General features: G+C 38.2%; 1 protein-coding gene across 1 annotated transcript in view; it reads left to right on the top strand.

Annotated features, from left to right (window-relative positions):
- NCKAP1L (NCK-associated protein 1-like) overlaps window positions 1-16,735 on the top strand; it is a 56,873-nt gene that overhangs the window by 12,204 nt on the left and 27,934 nt on the right. Inside the window, exons 2-12 of the mRNA XM_008588138.1 lie at window positions 85-461; window positions 1,500-1,610; window positions 2,349-2,441; window positions 9,754-9,810; window positions 10,438-10,580; window positions 12,851-12,941; window positions 13,033-13,170; window positions 14,029-14,077; window positions 14,175-14,331; window positions 15,536-15,592; window positions 15,990-16,086. Coding sequence (XP_008586360.1) covers window positions 360-461; window positions 1,500-1,610; window positions 2,349-2,441; window positions 9,754-9,810; window positions 10,438-10,580; window positions 12,851-12,941; window positions 13,033-13,170; window positions 14,029-14,077; window positions 14,175-14,331; window positions 15,536-15,592; window positions 15,990-16,086 — 1,095 coding nt within the window. The 5' untranslated portion in view covers window positions 85-359. The remainder of the gene's footprint in view (window positions 1-84; window positions 462-1,499; window positions 1,611-2,348; window positions 2,442-9,753; window positions 9,811-10,437; window positions 10,581-12,850; window positions 12,942-13,032; window positions 13,171-14,028; window positions 14,078-14,174; window positions 14,332-15,535; window positions 15,593-15,989; window positions 16,087-16,735) is intronic.

Consider the following 16,735-nt stretch of genomic DNA (forward strand, 5'->3'; position numbering starts at 1 on the left):
TTGTATAGAACATTTGTGGCGTGGTAAGGCCAAAACACTGGTGCCAGTCTGTGGAAAGCCTTGAAAGCCTCTCCCTCTCCCCAGCCTCCACCCACTTCACAGCCTTACCAGAAGTGCTGCACAGCCAGAAAGAGGAAGTCTCCACTGCTGAGTGTGCAAGAGGAAGCACAAGGAGGCTCTGAGGGCCTGTGAGCCATAATGACTGCTTTCACCCATGAGCCAATTGCAGAGGCAACAGGAAGACCAATGCACCAACCAGGCTGGGCCCCTCCGCCCAGAGGGTGTCACCATCCAGGCTGAAAGTGTTTGGGGAGTTTAGGCATCACTATCTGGGTGCTCCTACTCTCTCAGTGGCCATTATGTCTTTGACCTCTGCTTACCAGCATAAATTAGCAGAAAAGCTCACTATCCTGAATGATCGAGGACAGGGGGTTCTCATCCGTATGTATAACATCAAGAAGGTAAGCTTGAACAATGGAACCAGTACTAGTTATTCCAGTAATAGTAGGTCAGGGAACCCTGAGGCCGGCAGGTCCCCCAGTTTTCTGCTGCTTTAACTGGCTTTCAGTCAGATTATATAGGCCAGCCAGTTTGGGGAGACAGAAGGGCAGGCTTCTTTTCAGGGCTTTTAAAGGTATGATTCTCATCCCAATGAAAGCATCTGCTGTCTGCTGGGGATGAGGGTGGGAGAGAAGGGAGAATAATTGTGTTCTGAGTGACTTGGATAAAGGTCTGGGGTGTAGAATTCCGGGTCTTATTATTTATTGCTGATTCCTCACACTGAAGAGATCTGAAGTTGGGTCTCTGGCAAAAACTTTTCTGTGGAAGTACTTCTCTAAAAGGAAAAGAAAAATAGATATTTAGATAAGAAAGGGCTGGTGCCTTCTGAGGGACTTAGTCTGGGGCAGTTCATGATGTGGTTGTATGTGTGTGTTTAGAATAGAACTGTGGAATTGGGAGAAGCTGGTGGCAATAGGTGAGCTAGCAGCTGGGTAAGCCACAGGAAGTAAAGAGATAAAGACTGGGGGGTTTATGGGAGTTCCAGGAAGACAAAATAGGGACTTGGGGGAAGGAACTTTGGTGCATTTTGTAATAAAACAAATCATGGTTTCTTTGTCTCCTATATATGCCCTTTGGGATAAGATACTTATATAATGGACATAATTATGACATTGAATTTTGCATGAACTTCTGAGCAGCTGGTTTTCTCACTCCTTCCGGCTTCAGTTAAGGGACGGGGAAACAGCTTCCTCTTTGTGCTGGGGCCAAGCAGACATTAAGCTTTACCCAGCAAGATGAGATGCCCAGGTTGTTATTTAGCTCTTAGACAGTTGGCTTAATGTTTTGGAACTTGTTCCTTACCTACTTTTGTGCTTTTATGATTGATTCCTAGATTGCCTTTTCCTAAGATAGATTGTGAGAATGAATGATGCAGGAAGAGGTAATGTTTCTGAGGGGCAGGAGAAAGGGTTGTAATATAGTGCGGTTTATCTGTGCAGACTTGTTCAGATCCCAAATCCAAGCCACCTTTCTTACTGGAGAAGTCCATGGAATCATGTCTCAAGTATATCAACAAGAAATTTCCCAACATAGATGTTCGAAGCAGCACGGTGAGAACTCGGTCCTTTTTCTCTCATTTCTCTGAAATAACTATGCTTGAATGACAGATATTCTCCTCTTTTTGACTGCCTCTCTTTAAACTTGGCAGGGGATGGAGTAGCCCTCTTTTAGATTTCCTATGTTCAATAACAGGGTTTCGGGTTGTTGCAGAGCTTTAGATCTTGAGAATTCTGAGATAAGATTGGATTCTCCCAGAGTAAGCTGGAACAAAGCATTGCCCCTTCCTCCATTACAAGATTCATGAGAACACTTTGTTCTTATAGGAGGAAGACAGCTCTGTCAACCCAGCAGGGTGCATACATTATTGTTCCTTTTTCCCGTTTGGTGTTTCCTTGCTACTTGTCTTAAAATTATGCATCTAGTGGGATACCCCTTAATTCTCCCTTATTAAATGTTAGATCTAGATTTCTCACCGGTTGTACCCATAGCATCTTCTCATTCTGTGACCTGGATATAAATAGTAAACCTCATTGGCTAAAAGGGACCTTGAAATTTCCTCTCATTTAGCCCTCTATATCTAATCAGGATCACATGCAACCATCCTCCCTAGATAGAAAATCTCCTCTGTTTAAAGACCTTTAAAGCATTTGAGAATTTCCAACTTCTTCTGTCAGTGTATTTCAACCTAATTTGAGAATGTTTTAGCAATAACCTCTGTTCTTCCTGAGTTACTTTGATCAATTGTCTTTTTATTTTGCTTCTTTTGTTTTGTTTTATGTTTCTCTCAGCAACATTTAGGACCAGTACATCGTGAAAAAGCTGAAATAATTAGATTCCTCACCAACTACTATCAGTCATTTGTTGACGTCATGGAATTTCGGGTGAGCTCTCTATAGCCCAAGTCCCCAATGTAGGCATGATCTTTCAGAGGCTATTCCTTCTTTAGAAGATGTCATTTATAGGCCGGCCCGTGGCTCACTCGGTAGAGTGCGGTGCTGATAACACCAAGGCCACGGGTTCGGATCCTATATAGGGATGGCCGGTTTGCTCACCAGCTGAGCATGGTGCTGACAACACCAAGTCAAGGGTTGAGATCCCCTTACCGGTCATCTTTAAAAAAAAAAAAAAAGAAGATGTCATTTATAGGCCGGCCCGTGGCTCACTCGGTAGAGTGCGGTGCTGATAACACCAAGGCCACGGGTTCGGATCCTATATAGGGATGGCCGGTTTGCTCACCAGCTGAGCATGGTGCTGACAACACCAAGTCAAGGGTTGAGATCCCCTTACCGGTCATCTTTAAAAAAAAAAAAAAAGAAGATGTCATTTATAGGCCGGCCCGTGGCTCACTCGGTAGAGTGCGGTGCTGATAACACCAAGGCCACGGGTTCGGATCCTATATAGGGATGGCCGGTTTGCTCACCAGCTGAGCATGGTGCTGACAACACCAAGTCAAGGGTTGAGATCCCCTTACCGGTCATCTTTTAAAAAAAAAAAAAAAAAAGAAGATGTCATTTATGTTGCTTAATACAGGTTCTTGAAAAAATGAGAAAGAAGTACTGATATGGAAAGATATCTAAGTTGTATTGTTAAATGAAAGCAAATTTCAGAATAGTATATATTTTTATTTTAAAAGATACACAAGCTTTTATACACATAGTGTTAGTATATACACAGAAAAGATTTGTAATATTATACATTAAATTGTTAAATAATCATGTTTGGGGATGGATTATGATTGGCTTCAATTTACTAAGCTATACCTTTTTTCTATTTTATTGTGGTAAAATATATGTAACCTAAAATTTACTATCTTAACCATTTTTTTTCCTTTTTGGTGGCTGACCTCTTAACCATTTTTAAGTGTATAGTTCAGTGGTATTAAATCCATTTATAATGGTTTATTATTATTGTTAGTATTCTTTTTGTGGCATCCAGCCAATACAGAGATCCAAACCCTTGACCTTGGTGTTATAATACCACACTTTAACTAACTGAACTAACTGAACAGCTCCTAATTTTTTTATTTTTAAAAATTTTAATTGACACATAATTGTACATATTTACGAGGAACTGTGTGAAATTTTAATACATGTATACAGTGTGTAATGATCAAATCAGGTTAATCAACATATCTACCACCTCAAACATTTATCTTTTTTTTTTTTTTGCATTGGGAACATTCAATATCCTCTCTTCTAGCTGTTTGAAATTATACAATAAATTGTTGTTAATTATAGTCACCCTACAGTGCTATAGAACACTAGATTTTACTCCTCCTATCTAACTGTAGTTTTGTATCTGTTAAGCAACCTGTCAGTATCTCCCCTACGCCCTACCCCTCCCAGGCTCTGGTAACCACTATTCTACTCTCTACTTCTATGCAATCAACTTTCTTAGCTTCCACATATGAGTGAGAACATGTGGTATTTCTTTCTGTTCCTGGCTTATTTCACCAAACATAATGTCATCCAATTTCATCCATGTACAGTTCAGTGGTATTAAATACATTTGTAATGTTTTGCAACCATCTTTTTATCTTGTAAAACTGAAACTCTATACCCTTTGAGCAATAACTGTCCATTGCCCCCTCCCCCCAGCTTCTGGCAACCACCTTTCTACTTTCTGTTTCTGTGATTTTGACTACTCTAAGTACCTCATGTAAGTAAAATCATAAAGTATTCTTTTTGTGTTTGGCTTATTTTGCTTAGTATATTGTCCTCAAGGTTCATCCAGTGTTGTAGCATATTGCAGAATTTCCTTCCTTTTAAAGGCTGTATAATTTTGTATGGTTATACTACATTGTGCTTATCCATTCATTGTCAATGAACAATTGGGTTGTGTCCATGTTTTAGCTATTGTGAATAATGCTGCTGTAAACATGGGTGTACAAATATCTCTTTGAGACCCTGCTTTCAATTCTTTTGGGTGTATACTCAGCAGTGGAATTGCTGGATCATACAGTAATTTTATTTTTAACTTTTTGAGGAGCTATCATCCTGTTTTCCATAGTACCAATACCATTTGATATCCCTAACAATAGTGCACAAGAGTTATAAGTTCTCCACCTTCTCACCAACATTTGTTGTTTTCTGTTATTTTGATTGTAGCCATCCTTTCACTGATGATTAGTGATATTGAACATCTTTTCATGTGATTATCAGCTATTTGTATATCTTCTTTGGAGAAATGTCTGTTTCATGTCCTTTGCCTGTTTTTGAATTGGGTTGTTTTGTTGTTGAGTTTTAGGAGTTCTCTATATAAGCTATACATTTTTGCTTTATTTGAGTTTTAAAAATTTCATATATTTTTCCTCAATATTTTATAACAAACGTACTGAGAAATTCCAAGAGCAGTACAATGAATATTGTTGTACACTTCTATTCAATCTCCTAATAGTTAGTATTTTGCCACAATTGCTTATCCCTCTTTATTTTTTCCCCCCAAAACATTTGAGTTAGTTGCAGACATCATAACATTTCTGTCCCAAAATATTTTAGCATACATTTGCTAAGAACAAGAATATTTTCTTAGATAACTCTAATACAATTATTGTTCTAAGGAAATGTAACACAGCTACATTATTATTGGCTAATACATAGCCCATACGTACATTTTTTCCAGTTGTCTCAAGGATCATACGTCGGATTTAGTTATGTCTCTTTAGACTTTAATCTAGAATAATTCCCAGCCTTTGTCATTCATGACACTGATATTACTGAAAAGTCCAGGCTAGTTATTTTTCAGAGTATCCCTCAATTTGTATTTGCCTTATTGTTAACAGTTTTTGATAGCAATACTACTTGGGTGATATTTTTTAAAAAAAATTTTAAACAATGATTATGTACTATTTTTGTAAACATAAAAAATATTTAATACGATGTTTTTGAAAGGAAAATTGATAATGTGTTTCCAAAGTTTTAAAAGTTAATGTAGTAATTCTACTCCTAGAAATTTGTCTTAAGGAAACAATTAGATAGAAGTGCAAAGATGTATGTACAAGAATGTACTCTGCATTATTTGTGATAGTGACAACTCGCTAGTTGATATAACCAATAAATAGAAGTTTGATTAAAAGTTCACTGTGTATGCCTATAAATGAATGTTATGCAGCTGTTAAATATGATAATATATATTATATTAATTGGCATGGAAAAATGGTCTTTTTTATTATTTAATGTAAAAGCAATTTGCAATACTGCTTAAGATATGAGATGTCCTTAAAATGTATATTACATAGATAAATATGCATATAAAGAAGTTTGGAGTATCAGATTGGTGGGATTATGGGTGGTTTTAAAAACTAATTAAAATTAAGTTTGTATTTTCTAATTTTTCTACAGTTAACATGTATTATTTATGTATTCAAGAAATAATGCAAATTTTAGCCCTCTGAACAATCCAAGTCTGTAGTGGTATTATAGTATTTCTTCAGATGCTGCTCACAGACATGGAGCCCTGCCTTAGGTGCCCTGTGCATACTCCAGGGAGCTCATCTAGGACATTCATTAGGTCACACAATGAAGAGACAAGTGGGGAGATGGGGGATGGTAAGGTCTGAAGGCAGATTAGGTCAGAGTATATTAATATTGGAATTGAGAGTAGTGGCTAGGAAGAAGGTAGGTAGGCACTGGTGAAAGCAGTGGAAAGAACGCCGGAAGCATATATAAAAGCCTCTTACTAGGAAAAGTTGGAGTCCAGAGGAGATTTTTTTTTTTTATTTTAAAAGATGACCGTAATAACTTCGTATAGCATACATTATACGAAGTTATACGAGTGAACTATGACACTTCCGAGAAAGAACACTTAGCTCTTTAGCCACATTCCATAAATTCAGTTATTTCAAAATTTTAACAAACAACTGAAAGAATAAAAAGTATGTAAAATATTATTTCTCCTGAATAGAAAAGATAATAGATTCAGGTGAATTAAATCCAACTCCATCAAGATAATCTAAAATTTTTAATAATAACATGAAATAGAAAATATTTCATTTCTATAATACTTTCAGAATTATTATAAATGGTGAGAAGAAATTTACATATCACATACAATTTCCACTTTATTAACTTGTTTATATTATAGCAAATGAGTGATGTAAGATTAAATGATAATTAAAAATGCAAATCAACTGCAGATAGAAATTGACCTTAAAATTGGGTTTTAAATGATTTTATATCCAATTTTCAGTTCTTTTTAACTGTTTTTATATTATTTCAGGCTAATAGTAAATTATGATTAATAGAAACCCATAGTATTTGGTATGACTCATTTAAGGCAGGATGGGAAACAGGGACACCAAAGTATGGTGCATTGTAAAGTGGATAGGCACTGAATCAGACAGACCTGGTCAAATCTCACGTTTACCACTCACAGGCTATATGACTTTAGACAAGGAACTCTTTGAATCCCAGTTTCCTTATCTATAAAATGGAGAAATAAGATTTACTACATGGGGTGTTCGTGAGAATTAAATGAGGTGATGTATGGAAAACATGTAGCTCAGTGTTTATCATATAGTAAAGTAATAGGCCAACAAATGTTAATTCTGTTCCCTTCTGATTCTTGTCTATAAGACATTGGTTGTGTGAGTGAGTGAAAGTGAACCTCATCTATATCCTGTGGGCATTGGGTAGCAAATGAGGCAGCATAGACCTAGACAGAGGTCTAGAGGTCATGTAGCATATAAGAAAGATCATAGGCTCTGGGTTCAAGTTCTAGTATTATCTCTTGCTAGCTCTGTGTTCTTGGGCAAGTTTCTTAATGGCTCTTAGCCTTGGTTTCCCCATCTGTCAATTTAGACACAGCCTTTTTGGGAAGATAAGCTGGAAATATTTTTTCCTACTCATTTTAGTAAGTTTTCAAATGTATATGCCTATGTAACCATCACCAGAAAGTATAGAAAATTTCTATCACCTCAAAGGTTCCCTGTAACTTTTCTCTTCTAGCTAATTAAAGTATGCAATAAGTTGTTGTTAAGCACAGTCACCTGACGGTACTATAGAACACTAGATATTATTTCACTCACTATCCCTGCCCCCCTACTTTCTAGTCTCTAGTAATCACTATTCGACTTTCTACTTCTATGGGATCAACTTTCTTAGCTTCCATGTGTAAGTGACAGCATGAATATATCCAAAGGAAAGGAAATCAGTATATCAAAGAGATATTTTCATGCCCATCTTTATTGCAACACTGTTCACCATGCCGAAGTTATGGAGTCAACCCAAGTGTCCATCAACAAATGAATGGATAAAGAAAAAGTGGTATATATACACAGGGGAGTACTATTTAGCCACATAAAAAAATGAAATCCTGTCACATGCAGCAACGTGGACGAGCTTGGAGGATATTACATTAAATGAAGTAAGCCAGGAATAGATAGATTTTTCTCTTCTATAGTTTCAATTACATGGAATCTATACAGCATGTATTATTTGTGTCTGACTTCTTTCTTTTAGTATACTGTTTTTGAGATTTATCTGTGTTGTTGCATGTGTCAGAAATTCATTTCCTATCTTTGTGAGAACTGTTTCATTGCATGGATACAATTTATTTATTCATTTACCAATTGATGGACATTTGGGTTGTTTCCAGTTTTTGGCCATTATACATAAATTGCTATAAACATTTATGTGCAAATCTTTGTGGAGACATATTTTTCATTTCACTTGGGTAAATAATCTAGAAGGTGAATTGCTGAATCATGTGGTAAGAGTATGTTTAATTTTGTAAGAGACTGCCAGAAGTTTTTTCAAAGTTGTTCTATTTTGCCCTCCCACCAGTAATACATAGGAATTCCAGTTGCTACACATTCTCATCAGCACTTACTATTATCAGACTTAAAGTTTACCCATTCTAGTGGTGTGTGGTGATATCTTATTGTGGTTTTAATTTGTATTTCTCCAATGACTAATATTATTGAGCATATTTTCATGTTCTTACTGGCCATTTGTATACTTTTAATTGTGAAGTGTCTGTTTAAATTATTTGGCAACATATTTAAAAATGGAAATATATATACTCTTTGATCTAGCAATTCTACTTTTATAGAACTGAAAATACCAATATGCACTGGATAAGGCTGGGAGGTGGGAACAAAACAAATGCCCATCAGTGGGTAAAAGGCTGAATTAATTGTGGTATGGCTATATCATGTGTTATTAAGCAGCTATCAGAAAGAACGCATTAGTGCTCTACCAGATGACTTCAAGGGCTTTCAGCAAGTAAGGTTGAATGAGAAAACAAAATGACAAGAAGGGCGTAATATTATTTCAATTTTGTAACACAAAATGATTACCCTCCAAAATCTGTTTTTCTCTCTATTTTTTTTTGTAGATTAAAAATGAGCACATTAAAATGAAAATATTTATTTCACAAGAACTCATGTAAAAAAATAATAACATTAAATATATTTTGATGCACTGGTAAGGGGAAGAGGAATGGAAATGTAAAATAGAGAAAAAAGAGAGTCTTCCTTTCTATTTAAATGGGATTATGTAAATAGGGAGAAAAATAAGAAAGAACATACCCACTTGTTTAAACTCGTTTACCTGGGGGTTGGGGTCAGGATGGAGGGTGGCTGGTGCTGATGTATGGGGAGGGAAGAGTCCACAATAAAACTGCATATTTATTTAGGTAAAATTATTCATGAAAAGAAAAAGAATCCCTATTACAATGGAATGAGAATTAAATGAAGTATATGGAAGTCACTTAGTAAGTACTTAACACATAGTAGGTGGTCCGTAAATAGAACACATGGAAAGTTGGGTAGGATTCCCATTTGTTAATGATTAACTTCCAAACACAGGTGATCCAAGAACAGATTTATTTTGGTGTTTGTTGATAAAAATGGGTTTGATTTTCGAAACCGCCTATTTGATGATCTGCATTTTGTAACCTTTTTTTGTGGAGGAACGGGACATGGGAATGATAAGATCAAGGAGAGTGTGCATAATATAGTAGTAACTTGTGCCTATGGAAACATGGGCATATTGGGCAGGGTGGCATGATAGGGGCCCACTGATGGCTTACTGAGGAGGAAGGAAGTTTCTCCCTCTTTTTAACAATGCCTCCCTCTATTACTTGGTGGCTCTCTAGGACCTTAGGGGAGAGGTTCCTTCCCCTCAAATTCTGCTAGTACATGTCACCTTCTCTTTATTTTTTATTCACTCTCATCTTCAATTTTACCCCCAGGATCATGTATATGAACTTCTCAACACCATTGATGCCTGCCAGTGCCATTTTGATATTGTAAGATCCTTTGCAATTCTCTTCTATTGTAAAATAAAAGAAAAGGCCAGGTCTAGGTTGGGACAGTGTGGGGTGGGATGGGACTGGAAGAAAAGCTATTTTATTTGTTCCATCTTAGGCCAATAATTCTTTTATAAGAAGTGCTAAAGTTAAAATGTATTTACATTTTAAGCAGATAAGCAATGTGATTTAATTAATATAACAATTACATAAAAATCTTACGCCACTTCCTCCAACCCCCAAATGCTACCTTATTTCCTAGCCTTTGTTCCGATTTTCTTTTTTATTAGCATATTCATTGTTACAAATCATAGTTATCCTTTATACTTCTTATCCAATCTTTCCCCATCCCCTCCCCTTCCCCCTCCTCCCTCTAATAACCATAGATTTGTTCTCTCCATTTGATAGATTAACTGTTCCTCTGTTGGTTTGTTGCCTAGATAGATGATCTGTTCAGTACTGAGACTTTTGTTCCAATTTTCTTCTGAATTTTCAATCCTGTCAGTTTCTACCTCTAGACAGGCTCATTCAGAGTCTATTTAGCACTATCTGAAATGGTCAGGGAAATAGAAAGATCCAGATTAATTGGCCATGCCGTCCTTGGGTTCCTATGTATTTTCTTTGCAGAATCTCAACTTTGACTTTACTCAGAGTTACCTGGACTTGATTGTGACTTACACCTCAGTTATTTTACTTCTGTCACGGATTGAGGATCGACGGGTACTCATTGGCATGTACAGCTGTGCCCATGAGATGCTGCATGGGCATGGGTGAGTTAAGGGGATATATTATATGAAGAGTCTCATACATGGTGCTATACAATACAAAAGAAGTAGATGCCATGATTTCTCATATGAGAACGTATAATCTGCATGATGACCTAGGCAAAATAAGGTACATGTTTACATATAGTTAACTCTTGAAAATCTGCTAGTGGATTATCCAGTTTGCATTATCTCTGATCAATTTTTAATCCTGGACTAGCTTCTATTCTGCTTTTTGGGTTATCACAAAAGGCAACAAAAATCTTTTTAATATTGGTAGGAATAATATTAATAGTAAGGTAAAGCTTTTGGGGTAAGTAATGTCTGATAATATATTTGAAGCCAAATATAAATGGATTTTGGATTATCTGCAATTCTGTCCCCCTTCATTAGTGCAAATATAAGTATTTAAGGGCTGAAAAAATACCAGTGGGATCAGAATGGGCTGTAACATGTTGTTCTATGTGTGATGTGTATTCTTATGTATCTACGTGGATACCTAGGCACATGCTGTTACCTGTTAGCTTTGAATGTTTATATATCTTTTTGGGTTGTAGAATACAGATTTGGGTCCAGGCATATCACTTGATGTCTAACTAATTGACACAAATTTATAGAGTACCTATCCTGTCCACCCTATTTTGGGTGCTTATAATGAAGAAACTTTCATGGACCTGCCCAAAATTGTATGGTTCTATCTAAACATTGCGTAGTACCTGTATTCCAGAGAGACAGAATCAATAGGATATGTTATAAATATATGACAGTGGCTTTCTTAAAGGAAGTAGCTCATGCGATTGTGTGGAAAAGTCCCACTATAGGCCATCTGCAAACTGGATGCTGGTAGCATGACTCAGTCCAAGTCCAAAAGCTCAAAACCAGAGAAGCCAGTGGTGTCCTTGATATAAGTCCTGGAAGCCAAAAGCTGAAGAGTCTCAATCTCTGATGTCCATGGACAGGAGAGAGAGTATCCCAGCTCCATCAGCTAGAGAGAGCTTCACCTTTTTTCTCTCTCCATTTTTCACTCTCTCTGGGCCCCCAATGGATTAGATGGTTCCCGCCCATATTGAGGGCAGGTCTTTCCCACCCAATCCACTCAGGCTTTCATGCTAATCTCTTCTGGAAACACCATCATGGACACACCTAAAAAGATAGCTTTACCTGGTTTCTGGGCATTCTTTAATCTAATCAAGTTGACACCTAGAATTAACCTTCGCAAGTCCACCCCTTGTCAACTTGGTGTCCATACTATTTCCTTAAATCATACTGAATCTTCAAAGGGACAATAACATAATAGTTTCACCTAACATGATGCAACTATCCTGTGCACAACTGAAAACACATTAATCCCTTTCCCAGAAAAGGAGGTAAAATTCTTAGATAATATTACCATCTCTCGATATCCCATGACTTAAATGCTAATAGTATGATACAAAGTTAACAATATTTAAATGCTGATATAAAGTCATTAAGTCTCATGGTACATGAGAAAGAATAAGAGGAACAAAAACAAAGATAATTGCTTAATATATGTGAAGTATATATACATAGAGACATATTCTTAACACAATAGGGAGGACAATTATATCCTCATTTCTGTAACTGGTCATGTGGTTGAAGCTGGTATTCATAACTACTTTCTTCTACTACCCATTCTGTATTCCCTTTGTCTCCAGCAAGCAGTCCATTTCTGTTGCTTATAACAAAATACATGAACTGGGTAATCTGTAAGAAAATGAAATGTATTGTTTACAAAAATGGCAGCTAGGAAGTCCAGAGTCCTGGGAACACATCTGGTGAAGGTCTTGGTGGTGGTGACAGTGAGGGCAGAGTATCACATTGCCAAAATGGTGGGAACCCGCGGTGGGAGCGCTGCTGCGCTTCCAGTGCCACACTCTCCCGAGTGCGCCACGGGGTCGGCCCCTACACTCTCCTTTTAAAGCCCTCAGAACCACACCCATGACCACCATTTTTAATCCATGGTCCTACAATCTAATCACCTCTTCAAGGCCCCACCTTTCAATTACAATAATAGGATTTCCCACCTTCAGCAGTTACAGTGGGGATTAAGTCTTGAGTGAACATTCAACCCAAGGCAATATTCCTGAGCCTGGAGCCAGGTATCTGTATATGTAATACACAGTTTAATATGTATATCTTTGGAGGTGGTAGGGAATGTCAGCCTAAGCACATATCTTTATTCTATATGCAAACGTAAGAGTTTACGTTCTGGTTAAGGGAGACCTGTAACTCCTCTTTCCTTTGCTTTCTTCTAGTGACCCCAGTTTTGCTCGTCTGGGTCAGATGGTCTTGGAGTATGAACACCCTCTGAAGAAGCTGACGGAAGAGTTTGGGCCTCACACAAAGGCAAGTTCCCTGAGCGAGTGGAGAATTCCTCGGGAAGAAGTGCATTATAACCATCATTGACATTAAGGATTCATTTCCTTTTTCCCTGCAGGCTGTGAGTGGAGCCCTCCTCTCTTTGCACTTCCTCTTTGTCAGAAGGAACCAGGGGGCTGAGCAGTGGCGCAGTGCCCAGCTTCTAAGTCTCATCAGCACTCCTCCAGCCATGATTCACCCTGCTAATTCAGACACAGTGAGTTCCCTTTTCCTTTTGTTAGTGGAGGTGTTCTCTTTGCCTAGTAGACCATCTCTTTAGAGGGTGCTTCTTTCAGGAAATAATAGCCGTAAGAATGCTTTAGCCCTCTTCTAGGATATGCCTCTAAGTTGATCACTTCTTGCAGCTAAAACATGTTTGGGTTGGAGCTTTTGTTTGGATCAGGTTTAGTGTGTGCCTGCTCATGGACAGAATTTAGTAAATATTCATAGAGTGAATGAATGGATGAAATTGAGTCATTAGGTACCTATTTAGCCCAGTAGGAACTTGAGTTTAGGAATCAATTAATTAGTAAATGCTTTTGTCCAACTACTATGGGCTGAAAGTCCTTCCTTCAAAGAACTTATAGTCTAAGAGGGAAGATATGCCATGTGGCCATAAAAATACAACTGATGGTGCAAGATTAGTGATAAGGACCCAATGATTTACACTTTAAGTGGTAAAAAAAAATCCAAAGGAGGGAGAAATCACAAGGTTTTGAGTCTTGTTCTCCTGTTATTAAAAGGATCTGGACTGTTGAAGAGAAGGTATGTTAAAGCTTTTGTTTGGGGCCGGCCCCGTGGCACACTTGGGAGAGTGCGGCACTGGGAGCGCAACAACGCTCCCGCCGTGGGTTCGGATCTTATATAGGACTGATATTTTTTTCCCCTCACTCGACTTCCAGTGCCTCCCCCCCACTATTGGCAGGTTTCTCGACTATTGGCTTATCAAAGTGTCCTAATCCAGTCTGATAAAGTAAAAGTTGGTTTTGATATTCAGATTCTAGGTTGATTTTTCTTCTGTAGGTGATAATTAAGTTAAATAACTGCTTGACCATCTCTGCCTCTATTCCCACAGATGGCCTGTGAGTATCTGTCCATGGAAGTGATGGAGCGCTGGATTATAAGTAAGTTTTGTGGGATTAGGAGAGAATGGATGTAGCAGCATGTTACATGTAGAGCAAGTTCTGAAAGTCTTTCTATGCTCTGTTTTATGCACCACAGTTGGGTTTCTTCTTTGTCATGGGTGCCTCAACTCCAATAGCCAGTGCCAGAAGCTGTGGAAGCTGTGTCTGCAGGGCTCCCTGTACATCACCCTCATCCGGGACGATGTGCTACAGGTGCACAAGGTCACTGAGGACCTGTTTAGCAGTTTGAAAGGGTGAGAGATGTGAGAGCCAAACTGATCTTCTTTCAGGACATCCTTTTTCATTTTCCATGAGTGTTCCCAGAGTATGGGTGGTAAGGATTAATTCTAACTATTGAATAAATACTTATTGAATACCTACTATTTTCTAGGTATTTCACTGGGTTTTAGGAATATAATAATTAAAAAGATACATATAGAAGTTAAGAGCATGGACTCTGAAGCCAGACTGCTTGAATTTGAATCCAAGCTCTACCACTTACTAGCTGTGACCTGGGCAAGTTACTTAACTTCTCCATGCCATTGCCTCAATTTTCTTGTCCATAAACTGCAGATAATGGTAATACCTCCTTGTGCCCTACCTCATAGGGTTGTGATTACCTTTTTAGTAATTAGGGTAGAGAAATGGATGATCTGCCAAGATTGGCAAAATTGTCAATATTTGATAAAAAATCCAATTTTGATGAGGATGAAGAAAAAGAGATGCACTCATACTCTTGTTGGGAATACACATTGATATAATCTTTGTTGAAGAAAATGTAACAATATCCACCAATTTTGAAATACACATTACCCTTTGTCCACTGTTTGGAATTTGTCCTATGGGTATACTTGCAAAAGTATGGAAAGACATAAGATGCTTATTGCAACATTGTTTGTAAGAACAATAAATGAGTTATTATTTGTAAAGCATGTAGAAAAGTGCCTGGTACATTTTAAGTGCTATGTGCTTGTTAAAAAAGGCAGAGTCTTTGCGCTCATGAAGTTTACAAATTGGTGGGAAGTGGACAAACTGTTGTGATATAGTAAAGGGATTATGGTGTGTAAACACAAAGTGCTGTCCAAGTGTTTAGAAGGATATTTACCCTGGCCTCATAAGAAGAGAATGGGACAAACCTCTGGGCACATTGTTATTTAAGGGCCAGGCCAAGGCAGAGAAATCAGCAAGGGATATTGAGAAGAAGAGAAAAAACAGAAGCAAGGGAAGAAAGCAATCCAAGAAGGGAGGACTGGTTATCTATGTTAGGTGAATGACGTCTAAGCTCTATGAGTCATTTATTAATAGGCTAGGGTGAGAAGTGGGGTTTGGAAGGATCCACTAGTGAGGGCTGCACATGCTCCCCTTGCTGTAGGTTGGACTCTCTGAGGACTAAGAAGGTGGGGCAAAGCCTCTAACCAGTGGTCTGGCCAACTCTGCTGTGCTTGTGTCAATCCGTAGGTATGGCAAGCGAGTGGCAGACATAAAGGAGAGCAAGGAACACATGATTGCAAACAGGTAAAGATGGGAAATGGGCTCTCTGGAAGGGGATGGAATAGGAATCTCCTCTGACTTTTATTGTTACCTAAACCATCCCCAGTTTCTGTATAGCCTTATAATTTGCTGGTGCCCCACAGATTTTTTTTTTTTTTTTGTGTGTGTGTTTTTACCAAGTCTAGTGATAGTATTGAACCTTCCTCCTGCTTGACACTCTTCCTAAATGCAGCTGTCTTCTGTACTGCATGTGGATGGTTTTTAGGAGTTTTGTGTGTGTGTTTTTACCAAGTCTAGTGATAGTATTGAACCTTCCTCATGCTTGACACTCTTCCTAAATGCAGCTGTCTTCTGTACTGCATGTGGATGGTTTTTAGGAGTGGGAGAGGCAATATTCTCTAGTTCCTCTTTCCTTCCTCAGTGGCCAGTTTCACTGTCAACGGCGGCAATTTCTGCGGATGGCAGTGAAGGAGCTGGAGACGGTGTTAACTGATGAACCAGGACTATTGGGTCCCAAGGCAAGAGAAAGAAGTTGTTGGGAGGGGGATGATGACCAGTGATAAGAGACTTTGTGTGGGGAGTGACTGTGCATTCATGAAATTTTGCATTTCTGAGTCTTTTGTAATCTATTTGTATGTGTATATTCTGATTCTCTTGAATCTTCTTGGAGTACCTGAAAACTTTCTGTTTTTCTTTTTTGACACTATCATAGTATGTCATCTATTATTGCTGTTTGGGTACTTGTCTTATCCTCTTTAGAAGTGTGAACTAGGGCTGGCCTGTGGCTCACTCGGGAGAGTGTGGTGCTGATAACACCAAGGCCCCATGTTCGGATCCCATATAGGGATGGCCGGTTAGCTCACTGGGTGAGCATGGTGCTGACAACACCAAGTCAAGGGTTAAGATCCCCTTACCGGTCATCTTTTAAAAAAAAAAAAAAAAGTGTGAACTAGGGCTGGCCTGTGGCTCACTTGGGAGAGTGTGGGGCTGACAACACCAAGTCAAGGGTTAAGATCCCCTTATTGGTCATCTTTAAAAAAAAAAAAAAAAAAAAAGGGAGAAGTGTGAACTAATTGGAGACAGAGCTTCTTGCTTTTTTGTTCTAAACCACATAAATGTCCAGTGAATATTTCTAAAATTTAATTTCATAGGGAGGAAGGGGTACTG

Source organism: Galeopterus variegatus, unplaced genomic scaffold (assembly GCF_000696425.1).
Source record: "Galeopterus variegatus unplaced genomic scaffold, G_variegatus-3.0.2 Scaffold4683, whole genome shotgun sequence".
Classification (NCBI taxonomy): Eukaryota; Metazoa; Chordata; class Mammalia; order Dermoptera; family Cynocephalidae; genus Galeopterus; species Galeopterus variegatus.